Genomic DNA, 16514 nt, shown 5'->3' on the forward strand with positions numbered 1-16514 from the left:
CCACGCTGATTGGAGAACGCTCTACGAGCTCCTGTCACCTAACCGGCTGCCATTGCGGTCTATCACACGGAATGCATCCCGCCCACCCACGTCGTTGATTGACTAGGATACGCCCCGCCCCCTTAACCGGCGTTTTATCGGACCATTCACCGCATTGTGGGCCGCCCCCTCCCAACGACGGGTGGAAGGAGACCGTCAATCATCCATAAAACTCATCCAATGTGTGTCAGGGCATTCGCATCGTTGTATTTTGATAATCAGCTGTCTTCAACAGGACTGGCCTGACAGAGCACTCATTGCATTGCTAGCAGCGCGTCTGCACCTCCGCCTGTCAATATGAATCCCAACCATCGTCAGTTCGAGGGCACTTATGTCGCTCTCACTCAACATGAACATGTATAATCATCACCTCCAGCAGTGCGTACTAACGTTAAATGCTGCGTCTTCTCAAATGCGAGCAAACAGCACCTACTCAGCAACAGTTTGCTCCTGTTTGGGACAAAAGAACCAAATTCCAGAGGTTTTGAAAGTTACAGCCCGTGACCTAAAGGAGCAGGAGCAAAACTGAAATCAGTTGTTTGGAGTCATAACCTTAACACAGAGGAAGACCGCCTCAGAGTCATTGAGTTAAACAGCACAGAAACACGGAGCCTTCGCTGCAGATCATCCGTAACGACTACATGTCCTAAGCTGGAGTTAATACACTGTGGAGCCTGAGGAACACAGTAAGTCAGGCAGCATTAGAAGAACAGGAAAGTCGATATTTCTGTTCAGTACTGGGGAGAGGGAAAGGAGCTCCGAAACAAGAGGCAGAGGGAAGATAGCTGGGGTGGTGATAGGTGGATGCAGGTAGGCGGGTGTAGAGCTAGGTGAGAATGATGATGAACGGGTTGCGTCAGGTCAAGGAGGCAGGGATGAGAGGGAGGACTGAATATAGGGTGTTGTTCCTCCAATTTTCGTGTGGCTGCATTGTGAGATTGGAGGAGGCCCCACAATGGACATATTGCCGAGGGAGTGGGAAGAGGGCTTGAGATGGCTGGTAACCAGAAGGTTCTGTCGACTGGAGCGTAGAGAGCACAGATGCTCTGCGAATCGATCACGGAGTCTGTGTTTGGTTTCTTTAATGCAGCAGAGACCACAAGGGGAGCAACGGATTCAGTAGACCAGGTTGGAAGTCCATGCAGGTGAAGCGCTGGTGGATATGGAATGATTATTGGGGCCTTAGACAGAGGTCAGAGCGGAGATGCAGTTGCAGGGAAAGGTTCCCAGGTGTGGGGTGGACGAGGGAGTTGTGGAGAGAGCAGTCGGGGTGGGGAGGGGAATATCTCTTTGGGGTGGTGTCTGAATGCGGGTGGTGGAGGTTAAAGAGATAATGGGAACTGGAGATGCTGGAGACTCCAAGACAACAAAATGTGAGGCTGGACGAACACAGCAGGCCAAGCAGCATCTCAGGAGCACAAAAGCTGACGTTTCGGGCCTAGACCGTTCATCAGAGAGCTTTTTTTTAATAGCTGGGGCACATGCGGGTGCCCATGGCCACCCCCTTAGTCTGTAGGAAGAGTCAAAAGAGAAGTTGTTGAGTGTGAGGACGAGTTCAGCTAGGCGGATGAGAGTGTCGGTGGATGGGGACTGGTCGGGCCTGATGAAGGGTCTAGGCCCGAAACGTCAGCTTTTGTGCTCCTGAGATGCTGCTTGGCCTGCTGTGTTCGTCCAGCCTCACATTTTGTTGTGGTGGAGGTTAAAGTGTTGGATTCACCAGTTGGTGGGGTAGTGTGGTGAGGACCAGGGACACAGTTTTTGTCTTGCGGGCAGGGTCTTTGAAGGCAGAAGTACAGGAGATGTGGTCGAGTGCACTATGAATCACAGGAGTGGGCAAGTTACGGTCCTTGAAGTAGGAGAATATCTGAGATGTCTGGGATTGGAACACATCATGCTGGGAGCAGGTGGAGGTGGAGCGATTGGGTGTATGGGTTTGCATTTTTGCTCGAGGGTGGCTGAGAGGATGTGTAGTCAGGTCTTTGAGAGTCAGTGAGTTTGAAACAGATATCAATGCTGAGTTGGTTGCCAGAGATGGAGGCAGAGAGGTCCAGGAGAATTCGAGGTCAAGGTGAATGGTGTTGGTGAAGCCAATGAACTGGAGGAAGTAGTGAGGGATGGTGTCAGTGTAACTTCCAAGTTATTTTAGCCCCCTCTGCAAATATCTGGCCCATTTTCCGTCTAAACCTTTGCTATTCATGTAGCCATTCAGACGCCTTTTAAATGTTCTCATTGTACCATCCTCCACTTCCTCTGGCAGCTCATTCCATATTTGCACCACCCTCTGTGTGGATAAAGTTGCGCCTTAGGTCTCTTTTATATCCTTCCCATCTCACCTTAAACCTATGCCTTCTAGTTTTGGACTCCCTTACCCTCGGGAAATGACCTTGGCTATTCACCCCATCCATGTCCCTCATGATTTTGTAAATTTCTTTAAGGTCACCCCTCAGCATCTGACACTTCAAGGAAAGTAGCCACAATCTATTCATCCTTTCCCTCTAGCCAAACAATCCAACCCTGACAGCATCCTTGTATATCTTTTCTGCAGTCTTTCAAGTTTAAAATATCTTTTCTATAGCATGGAGATCAGAACTGAATACAATATTCCAAAAGTGGCTTAAACAATGTGCTGCACAGCTGCAACATGTCATCCAATTCCTTTACTCAATGCATTGACTAATAAAAACATGGATATCAAATGCCTTCTTCATTAACCTGTCTACCTGTGACTCCACCTTCAAGGAACTATGATTCTGTATCCCAATGTCTCTGTTCAACAAAACTCCCCAGAACCTTACCAATAATTGTATAAGCCCTGCCCTGATTTGCTGCATCAATGAAACACCTCACATTTATCTGCTACTGCTCGGTCCATCAGATCAGGGTCCCTCGTAATTTCATTCATTGTCTGTTACACCATCAATGTTGGTGTTATGTGCAAATGTACTAATCATTCCTCCTATATTCCAAATGACTTGTATAAATGACAAAAAGCAATGAACCCAGCAACAATCCCTGTGGCACACCACTCATCCTAGGCCTCCAATCGGGGAGGGGGGGGGAGGCGGAGGAAGCCCCTCCACCAATACACCCTGTCTCCTAGCTTCAAGCCAATTTTGTTAGCAAAGGGCTGGACTCTCTCTGGATTACATGTGAACTATTCTTGCTGACCATTCGACCTCACAAAACCTTGTCAAATGCCTTGCTGAAGTTCATGTAGACAACATTGTTCCCTCTGCCTTCAATCTTCCTTGTCACTTCTTCCAAAAACTCAATCAAGTTAGTAAGATATGATTTCCCATGCACGACGCCATGCTGACTATCCCTAATTGGTCCTTGCCTTTCTAAATACATGTAAATCGAGACTGCGAGTGGACCCAGTGTGGAGGAGAGTGTGCTCCTACTTACTTGTCTGGACCTAGAATTAGTGGCTATGACATTGGCAGAGGTGAGGTGGGCCCAGTGGCAAAACATGGTGGCTAAGAATCAGTGGCTGTATCATTTGTTGGGTCTGGCACTGGCAGTGGTGAAGTGGTGGCAGAAGAGCATCGTGGCAACACGATGAGGGGATCTGGCAGTGAGAACCACTAGCGAGTTTTGAGAAGATTTGTAGCTCAGGTTGAGGTTCTGGATGTGAATTTGCTCGCTGAGCTGGAAGGTTCGTTTTCAGACGTTTCGTCACCATACTAGGTAACATCATCAGTGAGCCTCCGACGAAGCGCTGGTGTTATGTCCCGCTTTCTATTTATCTGGTTAGGTTTCCTTGGGTTGGTGATGTCAATGAACATCACCAACCCAAGGAAACCTAACCAGATAAATAGAAAGCGGGACATAACACCAGCGCTTCGTCGGAGGCTCACTGATGATGTTACCTAGTATGGTGACGAAACGTCTGAAAACGAACCTTCCAGCTCAGCGAGCAAACTCACATCCAGTGAGAACCACAACTGTGCCTTAGTTTGTCCTGCACAGGTGGCAGTGACGGAGGAGTATTAGCCCAACAGCAAAGATGATGCCTGAAGATGTGCAACTTTGATGTTGGTTGGGTCCAGTCAGGACGGCAGTGAAGCCATGGTGGAAGGATGGCAGTGCAGGCATTGTTGACTGTGATGAGCTGTCTCCGGACTGATAGACTCTCTTCGGACTATATCTTTTTATTTTCCTTTGTTTTTCCCCTTTATTCTTAAACTATTCAAAATGGTGCCAATTTGTGGCAACAAATGAAAGCTTTTCTCTGTATTTTACATTTAAGAATACAACAAAATACATGTGACAACAGAATCATATCAATCTAAATTCTGTCCCTCAGAATCCCCTTCAACAACTTACCCACTACTGATGTTAGGCTTGCCGCTCAAAAGTTCCCTGGCTTTCCCTTACCACTGTTCTTCAATAATGGCACCACATTAGCCACCCTCCAGCCTTCTGGCACCTCACCCGTGGCTATCGATTATACAAATATCTTAGCAAGGTGCCCAGGAATCATTTTCCTCGCTTCCCACAAAGGTCTGGGATACACCTGATCAGGTTCCAGGTATTTATTTACATTTATGCGTTTTAAGATATCCAACACCACCTCCTCTAGTATTGTATAGACTTCGAGATATCACTATATGTTTTTCCAGGTTCTTTAGCTTCTATGTTCTTCTCTACAGTAAATACTGATGCAAAATACTCGTTTACAATCTCACCCATTTCATGTGGTTCCACAAATACATGGCCTTATTGATTGATCAGGGGCCAATTCTCTCCCTAGCTACTTTTATTTACCCCTAATGTATTTGTGGAATCTCTTTTAATTCTCCTTAACCCTATTTACCAAAGCTATCTCCTCCTCCCCTTTTTGTCCTCCTGGTTACCCTCTTGAATATACTTCTACTGCCTTTATACTTCAAGGGATTCAATTCCAGCTGTCTACACCTGCCATATGCCACCTCCTTTTTCTTGACCAGAGGCTCAAGTTCTCTAGTCATCCAGTATTCCCTACACCTAACAGCCTTGCCCTTTGCAGTGACAGGAACACACTGTCTCTGGAATCTCGTTATCTCATTGTTGAAGGCCTCCCAGTTTCTGACTATCCTTTTACCTGTGAATAGTGTCTCCTAATCTTGCCTAATACTTTAAAAATTGGAATTACTTCAATTTAGAACTTTAAATCAGGTCTATGTTCTTCCATAACTATTTTAAAACTAATTGAATTTCGATCACTGGCCCTGAAATGCTCCCCCACAGACACCTCAGTCACTTGCCCTGCCTTATTTCCCAAGAGAAGGTCAAGTTTTCCTCTGTCTCCAGTAGGTTCGTCCACACTGATTAAAATGATTTTGTTGTACACACTTAAATTCTTCTCCATTCAAGTTGTTAACACTATGGTAGTCTTGGTGTACGTTTGGAAAGTTACGATCCCGTACCATTACAATGCCATCATCTTACAGATACCTGAGATCTCCTTACAAATTTGCTTCTCAATTTCTGACTGACTATTGGGATGTATATAGTAGAATCCCAATAAAGTGATCATCCCTTTCCTACTCCTCAGTTCCACCTTAATAACTTCACTGGACATACTCCCAGGAATACCCTCCCTAAGTACAGCCGTAATGTTATCCCTAACCAAAAACATGACTACCCCTCCCCTCTTGCCCCCTTTTCTAACCTTCCTGTAGCATCTAAACCCTGGAACATTAAGCTGCTAGCCCTGCCTTCTCTGAGCCACAATTCAGTAATACTGTGATATCTAGTGCAATGTTTACAACCATGCCCTGAGTTCATCTGGCAGTTTAATTTATCAGACTTACCTCATTCTCTGTTTTGATTATTTGACTTGCTCCTCTTCTCAGCTGTACCAGCCTCAGACTTACCTCTTTTCTCACTCACTCTTTGGGTCCCATAATGTAACCCCCCCTCGCATAATTTACCTGCAGCAAATCTTCCTGTCAGGATTTGGTCCCCTTCTGATACAGGTCACTTCTACCCCATTAAAGAGATTCCAGTGATCTAACAATGTGAATCCCTGTCTCCTACACCAGCTCCTCAATGGTTTTCCCAACTTCCTGAAACTGCCATTCATCAACCTCCCTGGTTCCTATAAATTTATCATTATCTTTAACTGCCTACCCCACAACTGATCCATGTGATCAGATAGGATTCATAACAAAACACACCATCTGCAGACATACTCCTCGGGAACACTGAAATTCTCCCCAATCTCCCACATCTAACAGGAAGGGCACGTGACTCTACTAAAGGCCATCTCTGCACCTTAATCTACAGCAAATAGCACAGTCTTACGGCTTTAAAAATACTGCTTTAGGATAACTTAATACGTATGTTTTATCATTTAAACATCATCAAGAGACATATCTCTTAAGTCTTATAAACAAACACTTAGCTGCTCAATGGAATTCTGACACGCCCACCTGTGAGTAGTTCTAACAATAAAGGTCTCTCAAAGCCGGCTGTGAAATTTCACAGTTTTTCTTGTACTGAACTCTGATTTCCAGATGTCCTGATGAAGGGTTTCAGCCCACAACATTGACTTTCCTTCTGTTTGATCAGCTGTACTTTTCCATCTCCACATTTATTGACTTCAGTTTTCAAAAGATACTTGTACTTTCACAGGCAGTCAACTGTGACAATTCACTGTTAAGTTTTTTGATGAACTCTACAGCCATTCTGACTTCCCACATGGTCTCTGCTAAAATTCCTGCTCTCTCACCCCCCCCCCCCACCCAAAGTATTATTCTTGATTCTTTTAAAAAAGAAAGATGATTGTGGTTGTCAGAAGTTAGTCATTCTCAACCTCAAGACATCTCTGAAGCAATTGTTCATGGTGGTTCCTAGACCCAACCAGCTTTAGCTTTCTTGCTCCTAAGATGCTGCTTTGCCTGCTGTGTTCACCCAGCTCCACACCTTGTTATCTCAGCTTTCACTACATCATCAATGACCTTTCCCTCATCATAGGGTAACAGCAACACAAAACATACCTTAAAGTTAGGTATCAACCTACAAATCAGGGCCACTACATTATAAACAGCAGAGGCAGCAAGTCCCATCATATCTAAGCCCTGCAATCGTGTGACATACAATCACAAATGGTGGTGGACAATTACACACATTCCCATCCCAACAATGTGGAGTCCAGCACATCAGTGCAATAGGCTGGAGCATTTGCAATCTGTGTTGTGTGGATGATCTATGTTGACACCCTTCAGAGGCATCTTCACACATGCTTGTTATTTAAAAAAAAGTTGGAAGTAGTGGATACAGTAAAGGTCATCAGTCCTAAGACAAGTCCAGCAACAGTACTAAAGAAACACAAGCAGAAATTGCTGGAAAACCCCAGTTCTGAAGAAGGGTGACTGGACTGGTAATGTTAACTGTTTTCTCTCCATAGATGCTGCCATACCTGCTGAGTTTTTCATCAATTTCTGTTTTTGTTTCTGATTTCCAACATCTGTAGTTGGTCATACAGCACAGAAACAGACCCTTCAGTCCAAACAGTCCATACCTAATATATTCCAAACTCAACTTGTCAGACCTGCCGTCTCCCTCCAAACCTTTCCAATTCATGTACTTATCAAAACGTCTTTTAAATGTTGTAATTGTACCTGTATCTACCACTTTTTGAACAGTACTGAAGACGTGCTCCAGAACTTGTCAAGGATTCAAGTGCGCCTATAACACTGACAATTTGCTTGACGTGAAAAATTGCCCAGTTTTGTCCTTTGCAGAAAAAATCCAATCTTGCCAATTACTACCCCATCATCCTACTCTCAATCAACTAAGTAATAAGAAGTGTCATCAGCAGATGTATCAAGCAGCATGTGCTTCAAAATGTATGCTTATTAACACTCAATTTGGATTGTGATAGGACCATTCAGTTCCTAACCTTAGTACAGCCTTGGTACAATCATGGACAAAAGAGGTGAATTATGGAGGTGTGTTGAAAATGACTGCCCCTTATCATAAAGACTGCATTTACCATTGTGACATCAATATGTCTGAGATCAATGAGAATCAGGGGAAACCTGTCCTTGGTTGGAGTGATACCTGGCACAAGGGAAGATGGTTGTTGGAGGTCAGTTGTCTCAGCTCCAGGACATCTCTGCAGGGATTCCTGAAGGTCGTGAAGGCCCAACTGCATTTAGCTGTTTCACCAATGGCCTTCCTTCTATCATCAGGTCAGAAGTGGAGATGTTCACTGATAATTGCACAAGGTCAAAGGACCTTACCTATGTTCCTATTTTCTAGATTTCTGAAATTCCCTTGTTAACAGCATTTGGGTTGAGACCAAATAGACTAAGTCAATAAATAAAGGCCCAGTCACCAATGCACACGTCCCACATAAGAAGAAAAATACTGCTATTTCTGTATTAACATAACTACTGTGACGGATTTTTGTTTGATCTAAGTATGTAATATAAAAGTTTTGAAATGTCATTCAAGTCTCTCTTATCTCAACACAGTGTAAAATTGCACATTACAAGAACAGGAGAAAAAAAACCAGAAATAGAACTAAGAGGATTGCACTGAAAAGGATGCAGAAGGTAGTGCCTGGGATGAAAAGTCACAGTTATGAAGAGAGACTGGATTGGTTGCGTTTGTCTTTGGAGCAAAGGAGGCTGAGAGAGGATCTGAATAAAGTATAGAAAATTATGAGAGGCACAAACAGTGTAGATCATGAGGATCCTTTCCCTTGGCAGGTATGCCTAAGACCAGAGGGCATGATGTTTAAGGGGTGAGGAGCAATGTTTTAGAGGATATCTGACAGAAAATAAATTCATCCAGAGGGTGATAGAAATGTGGAACGTACTGCTTGAGAGGGAGGTAGAGGCATATCATTTAAGAAGCATCTGGAATGAGCACTCAAATTGCCAGGCCATAGTAGATGTGGACCAAGTGTAGATAAATGGGCTGAATCAGTTTGATGTTTGAAGGTCAGCATATACAAGGGCTGAAGTGCCTGTTTCTCTGCTGTATGACTGGTAGACCACATGGCTAGTGAAGCCTGCTCTGCCATTTACAGTGATAGAATCTTACAACACAGAAACAGATTCCTCAGTTCAACTTATCCACGTGTTTGCAAACTGAACTAGTCCCACCTGCCTGTATTTGGGCCATATCCCTTCAAACCTTTCCTATTCATGTACTTATCCAAATGTCTTTTGAACATTGTAACTGTACCTGTATCCACCACTTCCTCTTGCAGTTCATTCCACACACGAACCACTCTATAAAAAAAGTTATCCAAGACCATGTGGATAAAAAAAAACACTTCTGGTTTAACTTTCCCACAATATTGTTGTGTTTCTTACAAAGTTTGCTGGAGGGAATGAAGGAAATGTGTTTAAAGTAATCTGTTTACAAATTTATGGTGAGAATAAGGAGAGACATTTTTTAAAAATTTGTAATCTGTATGAAAGAGATACCTCACCCCTCAAAAGTTCCTGATCTAGGGAGTTCATACAAAAAGGAAGAATGTATCAGGGATGGTGGAGCCTGTACGCAATTCAAGGAGATCCACTGACTGTACTTTAACTCCAATTGGAAAATTCAGATCATCATTTAAAGCCAAAATTGCGATAAAGGCAAAGCAGCCAGTACTTACTTGAAGTCCAGGAAGTTGTCAAGCTTGGCAGGACATACCTGTTATTTGTGGTTGGCTATCTTAATTGTAGGATGTCTTAATTGTGTGGAGGTTAATTGGGAAGGATCACTTAACTCCCGCAAGCTATACTTCTAATAAAACACTAATACTCGCAGATAATCCAGTCAACCTGTCTTTTGTGGTCAAACAACTTGATCACAAACCTCTATTCCATTGGTGTGCACATGGTTTTTTTTTACTTTTGCCTAATTATATTCAATCAGCTGCAATTCTTATTTGCTGGAGCTGGAAGATTCCACCCAATGACTTATACAAGTCTGGTGTCAGACTTCCTATTATTCATACAAGTGTTAACTATTCAAAGGGTTCATTGTTTGGTAACTAGTTCATTTTCATTCAGATTTTGTTTAAACTGTTTCCTTGTCATGAGCTGGAATTTCGAACAGACCCATTTTAATTTTGGCCAGCTCTGATGAAAAGTCACTGGACTCAAAACATTAACTCTGCTTTCTACCTATATACATTGCCAGAGTTGATGAGTTTTGCTAGTAATTTCTGCTTTGTTTAATCTTGGCTAGATTGCTCAAAAGTTTTGAATAAAGGTAAGCTATTTCCCTCAGAACCAGAAAGAAATTTGTCATTCTCAGTGTACCTCTCTGTTGAGTTAGCATTACATAAGAAACATTAAAAACTGAATAGCATTGGACAAGTAACATTACAAAACATTCTGAGGACATTTCAATTATGTTCTGGTATCATAAGCATTAAGACTCAAGGGCACAGAAGGTCTTTACTAACAAAAACATTTATTATCTGGAAAATACACTGAAATCAATGCAGTTACAAGGATTTAAACAACATTAATTTTATTTAAACTGTAGTGTAGGCAGTTGCAATAAATATGTTTTCAATTGTGTGGCTAATTAACTTTGTATTGCCAATAGTATAATTGAACTTGTAAAATATTCTGATATAGAGTCCTACATTCAACCCCAATTGTCTAACCTTTGCTCAGTGCAACTTACCACAATTCAGCAAATCTCATTTGGGAACGTAATGATGAAGAGGCTGTATGGAAAACAGGCATTATCATAACAGTCTATGCATTCTAATGTCTAATAAACTGTTCACTAAATAAGGCAGTATTGGAATATTTTGTATGCCATTTTACACAAGAACTGTGCTGAGGTTCATCATTTTTCTTTACTCATTCTGGATTTTGACATTCCCTAATTGCCTTTGCACTGACACTATTTGTGGATAGTCCTGTGGTAAATGTCTTCCAGACAAAGAAACCCTGAGAATGCAAATGATCATACATTAGTCAGTGTGCTTTAATCCTAGCCAAGATTGATAAGTAGAACTCCAAACAATCTTGACTAATATGTGAAAGACTGAAGAGTAAAAACAAGCACAAATATGACCACAAAGCTATTCAGATCTTCCATGCTTTTAGAATGAATCCTTGCATTTTATATAAGTTTCAATCCAAATATTCTGATGGAAGGTAAAAAAGTGCATTTACAAATTATCTACTATTGGATACTTTATTTTTCTACGTAAAGAACCATTTTAGGATGTCCAATGGCATAGTTATACGTGCAGCACTAAAGGTGGTATCTGCCGTACGGCTCATAAAGGCCCTTTATTTTACACTTAGATTAGTCCTCAATTGGTGAATTCAGCTAGGATTCCACAAGTGGTTTGAACTGCCCTTGGAAGATAAAAGGTGGGATAAAGAAATAAATTCCTGGTGAATTTGCTATCCAGTGAACTGCTAAAGAAACTTCATTACCTGGATATTGCAGAGGTCCAGATCCAATGAATCTTTTATTGCTAAATATCTTTTTAGTAATAACTAGTGACTTGAAAGATGGAAAACATGCATTCTGGAGCTGTATCAGCATAGTGAATGCAAAAAGAGTAATTTTATCCCTAATTGCCAATCTTCCAGGTATGGCTTCCACTAACTACAAACTTTTGTACGTAACTTCACATTCTAGAGGAAAAACATTCCTGTATAACATGACCAGAACAACAATTTTGCTGCTGTAATGGTTCATACTAATCCATTGCTTACCAACTAAGACTAAACTGCAGTTTAATCAGTTAAATTAAAAAAAAATTGATCAGCTAAAGCACACAACAAAAATAATAAATTGTTTTAATTTTTATTTTGTATAATGCACAACATTAGAAGAAAGGAAGAAGATTGACTGCCTTGTATAGATTTAAAACAAACAGAGGAAAAAAAAGTAATTGACTAATTAAATGATTGGGATCTGTGTTAAAAATATCCATTACCAATTAAGTTGTTTGAACAAAAATTCCTACACTGCAATTGGAAAAATAGATTAAATCATCCTCCAATACATGAGATAACAAGGTGTAGAGCTGGATGAACACAGCAGGCCAAGCAGCATCAGAGGAGCAGGAAAGCTGATGTTTCGGGCCTAGACCCTTACAGCTCTACACCTTGTTATCTCAGATTCTCCAGCATCTGCATCCTCCAACACGATTTCTATCACTGATAACTCTTGAATAGCTTGAAATGACATATGTTAACAAAAATCCCAGCGGGGAATCATACAATATAAATCTGTGATCTCTATGAATCCTTTATTATTATGAGCTTTGTTTGTTTAGAATATAAACAAACATTACCTTAACAGGAAGAAATAACACTGCTTTGGTTGATGCACAGATTCAACTGCAAGTTGTTATGAGATAGATACATATTAAAGAGACAGCTTGCATTCAACTTTTTATTCATAATAGGGAATACTGCACTCCCACACCCAACCCTTCCACAACAATGCACTATAAATGAGATGTAGGGCCTCTCCTTGGTTTATATTGAAACATTATTATTCTGTTTTCCCAACTAATTTTAAACTGTATACAAAGGAATGGATCTTCCAAATATTTAAATATTCACAGACTTTTAAATCTAGTTCAATGTATATGTAATTTGATCTAGAGAAGGAATTATAATATGTCTTCAAAGGTCAAATGACAAAATAACCTATATTTAAGATGCAAATCGTGCACTATTTAAATTTATTTTGTTTAATATTACTCATTACAAGGAGCTTCAAATGTAAAGTTCGAGCAGGTTTTTAAATCAGAGTGATTTTAATTCTTCACTAAGTGTCAAGCAGTGAAACTTTAATGAATGAATATAATGTGGCAATGTATATCTGCTCATATCTGCTTTAGGTAGCTCAAAGGTTTTTATTCAGATCTATATGCTGATAAAGATTACGAACCTGCAAAAATGTTTACTATTATGACTAGTTTATCAACTACAGAATTTCTGATATGAAGGAGGTTGTGACAATAGTTAAGAAATGTTTCACTAGTTGCTGTTTAATTTATAACTTTTGACACAAATGGCATGAGAATTGTTAGATAGTTGCAACTTTGTACATCAAAATTATGCTGTACACTTCATATAATAGTATTTGAAAGAAGTTTAACACATCATCTATTTTGTTTTAAGCCTTATGAGCAAACTACTAATGCTCTTAGTTCATGGAGAACGAGAAGCATCAGTTGACTCTATTGTTTCTAATGGTGCAACATATCCTAATTGCAAACCTAGTGCTGGCAAATGTTTCATTTATGTCAACCAAAGTCATACAGACAGAATTTTGTGGACTCCTGCTAACAGGTTAGCTGGCAGGGAGGTCTATTTAAAAAAAAATCTGGTGTCTTATCTCCCCGTTATCCCCTGACCTGGCTGAAATTTTACAGGATGCGGGTGAATCCTAAAATGGGAAACATGCCTTTTGCCTCAATTTGCACCTTAAAGTGGAATTTCCCACTCAGGCTAATGGGAGGGGCTCGAGAAAGTGGGAGGTGCACAGTAGATTACCTTGTTCAGGCCAACTGGAGTGGCATTGTGCCATCGTGCCATTTCCATTTCTGCTCTCCTTTTCAAAATCCATTGTCTTTGCCTTGCAGATATTCTCTCTATGCCTGGCTTTTAAAGCGATGCCCTCACCTCTGGTTCTCCCTTCCCCTATTCGTGAGTTCACACCCATGCTCCAGTACACTGCCTCAAGAGATTGGGTCTAGCAGTCATTCCCTGGGTGCCAATGGAATTTTACTGACAGCACTCTTGAGGGAATTCTGCAAGGGAGTCGTGGAAAGGCCACCTCGAACCAGAAAATGCCTAACGAGGTGTTAAATGCTGCAAGGAATGATCCTACTCATCAGGTAAAAAAAATCTGAAATTCTGCACATTGTGTTGAGATGACAGGAGTAGAGTGATGATTGTAAAATTATTGAATAAGCATGTAGCATTTATATTCATAATTGAGATTGGACCATGTCATGGTGCAAAAGAGGACAAATATGCAGAAAGGAATGGCAAGATTCCACAAACCAACATGCCAGGAGCAGAAATAATCCAATTTAAGGACTTTCAGCAATAATCAAAAGGTCACATACAAAATGTAATTAACCCAACAGAAATGTTCACTTGACTGCTCTTCATTTGTACTTTGCAATTTTCTCTTGCTTAGCCTCTCCGTATTCAATCCCAATACTTTTCCAATTTCCACAAATTGCACTTTTTCTCTTCAGTTCACACTGCTGCCCCCCCAGCTGCATTGTATACATCTGTAGGTCAAACATAAAATCCCTACAGTGTGGAAACAGGCCCTTTGGCCCGTGATGTCAAGATGGCATTAGCTTCTCCGGTACATTCAGTGTTTCCTGTGTACCCATAACAGTCATTAATTTATTGTACAATTGTATTGTTAAGTATCTGATGTTAGATACTTGTGTTTCTGGTGATTCATACCATTCCCTAACCACAGGTTTCAAGAGCTTGCAGTTCCAATGGCATGATCAACAAACTAAATATTTTCTCAGCAAATATGATAACAATTCTACAAACTAGCTTGTTCCAATGAATTTTTGCTATTGGAATTTTGATACAAACAAACTGATTATACATTTTAATATAATGTACATACCGTTAGTAGGTAGAACAAAAAAAGCTCCTGTAAACATTTTTCTGCAGTTTTAACTGTCAATTATCCCGTACTCATTCAGTTTAACAGCAGTGGCAATTGAACATTAGACAAAGGTTGGCTGAGTAATGTTTTATATACACACATAAATTATTTCGTCTGTGGCTGAGATTTGCACATTGTCAAAATCTGTTTCAGAGCCTTCTGAACATCTTCATCCATTTGACCCTGGAAATATATTTACAAAATGTAAATTCATGAACCAAACTATACAACTTTTGATCCTAAATATAAGAACAATGAAGTCCCTGCAAAGGAAGTTTAAAGACTCGGGTACAAGAAGTGGACTTCAATCCTACAAGAGTATCAATTTCAAGACAACTCTTGGTTCAGTATACACAATGGGCAGGCTTCATCTGACCACGTATGTAGTTTCTCTCCATCTTCTCTTTTAAATATGGATGTGATTTTTAACATCTACATCAAATCACTTCATTTTCAATTAAAGCAAACTGCTGCTGAGCATGAGGGCATAATGTATTGCATTTCCAGAAGACATTTGACAAGGTGCACATGGGAGGCTGCTCAATAACATAACAGCCCATGGTGTTCAGGGCAAGGTGTAGTTGAGGAGGCAGGGCGGCTGCAGAAAAATTTGTACAGGCTGGGAAAGTGGGCGAAGATTTGGCAGATGGAATACAACGTTGGAAAGTGCACTTATATACAAAGAATAGACGCATAGATTATTTTCTACACATGGCAAGGTTTCAGAAATTGGAAGCACAAAGGGATTTGGGAGTCCTAGTTCAAGATTTTCTTCAGGTTAACATGCAGGATCAGTTGGTAGTTAGGAAAGCAAATGCACTGTCAGCATTCATTTCAAGAGAGCTTGAAAACAAGAACAGAGATGTACTGCTGAGTCTGTATAAGGATCTGGTCAGACCACATTTGGAATATTGCAAGCAATTTTGGGCTCCATATCTAAGGTAAGATGACTGGCCATTAAGGAGGTCCGGGGAGGTTCGTTTTCAATTTATTCATTCGCAGGATGACAGTATCACTGATGAGGCTACATTTATTGCACAACCCTAACTGCCCAGACAGCAGAGTCAACCACACCGCTATGGTCTGGAGTCACATTTAGGCCAGACAAAATAATGATGACAAGTTTCCTTTCCTAAAGGAAATTAGTAAATCAATTTTTTTTACTGACAATTGACAGTGGATTCATGGTCATCATTAGAACCTTAATTGCAGATTTTATTGAATTCAAATTCCTGCCATCAAACCTGCACCACCCCCCAACCCCACCCTTCCAAGAACATTCTTGAGTCGCTAATTAACAGTAGAGGGATAACACCACAAGGCCGTCACCTCCCCTTTACAAGAATGATCCCAGGTATATGATAAGGCTTGTTATATGTGGAACAGTTGAGGATTCTGGGTCTATATTGGGAGTTTAGGATGAGTGGGGATCTGATTGAAACTTAGAGGATACTGAGATTGGATGCAGAGATGTTTCCACAAATAAGAGACACTCTGACCCTCAGGAGAAATTAAACAGATCAGAAGAGTGTTCAGTTTACTTCTCAATATAGGGAATAGAACAGCAGCATTTGCTGATTTCACAGAAGTTAACCATTTGTAAAACAGTAAAGATTAATACACAAGAACATAAGGAGGACATAGACAAGTTATTTTGTTGAACAAACACCTTACAGATATAATGTGATGTAAAGAAGTATCAAGTAACTGGATTGAAGAATTAAGAGTGAATGGGTGCAGAAACCTCTGGAAAAGTGCTGAAATGTTTGTTGACTTTGACGTCTTACAAACCTTACACAGTACTGTCCAAACCCTTGGCCTCGACCAGCCAGAAGAACAAG

At 40.9% G+C, this 16514-nt stretch overlaps 1 protein-coding gene and 1 long non-coding RNA gene across 11 annotated transcripts in view; one reads left to right on the top strand and one right to left on the bottom strand.

The window, feature by feature from the left end:
* Positions 1-146: 146 nt before the first annotated feature.
* Positions 147-16514, top strand: part of LOC125451492 (uncharacterized) — a 38542-nt gene continuing 22174 nt past the window's right edge. For both annotated transcript variants that reach the window (XR_007247315.2, XR_009446260.1), the window contains exons 1-3: positions 147-725; positions 13613-13867; positions 14827-15052. This is a non-coding gene — a long non-coding RNA (uncharacterized LOC125451492). The remainder of the gene's footprint in view (positions 726-13612; positions 13868-14826; positions 15053-16514) is intronic.
* rai14 (retinoic acid induced 14) overlaps positions 12398-16514 on the bottom strand; it is a 284292-nt gene continuing 280175 nt past the window's right edge. For all 9 annotated transcript variants that reach the window (XM_048528516.1, XM_048528531.1, XM_048528523.1 and 6 more), the window contains one exon: positions 12398-14856. In XM_048528516.1, the coding sequence (XP_048384473.1) occupies positions 14779-14856 (78 nt within the window). In that variant the 3' untranslated portion in view covers positions 12398-14778. The remainder of the gene's footprint in view (positions 14857-16514) is intronic.

The sequence above is a fragment of the Stegostoma tigrinum genome, chromosome 1, assembly GCF_030684315.1.
Source record: "Stegostoma tigrinum isolate sSteTig4 chromosome 1, sSteTig4.hap1, whole genome shotgun sequence".
NCBI classification, from domain to species: Eukaryota; Metazoa; Chordata; class Chondrichthyes; order Orectolobiformes; family Stegostomatidae; genus Stegostoma; species Stegostoma tigrinum.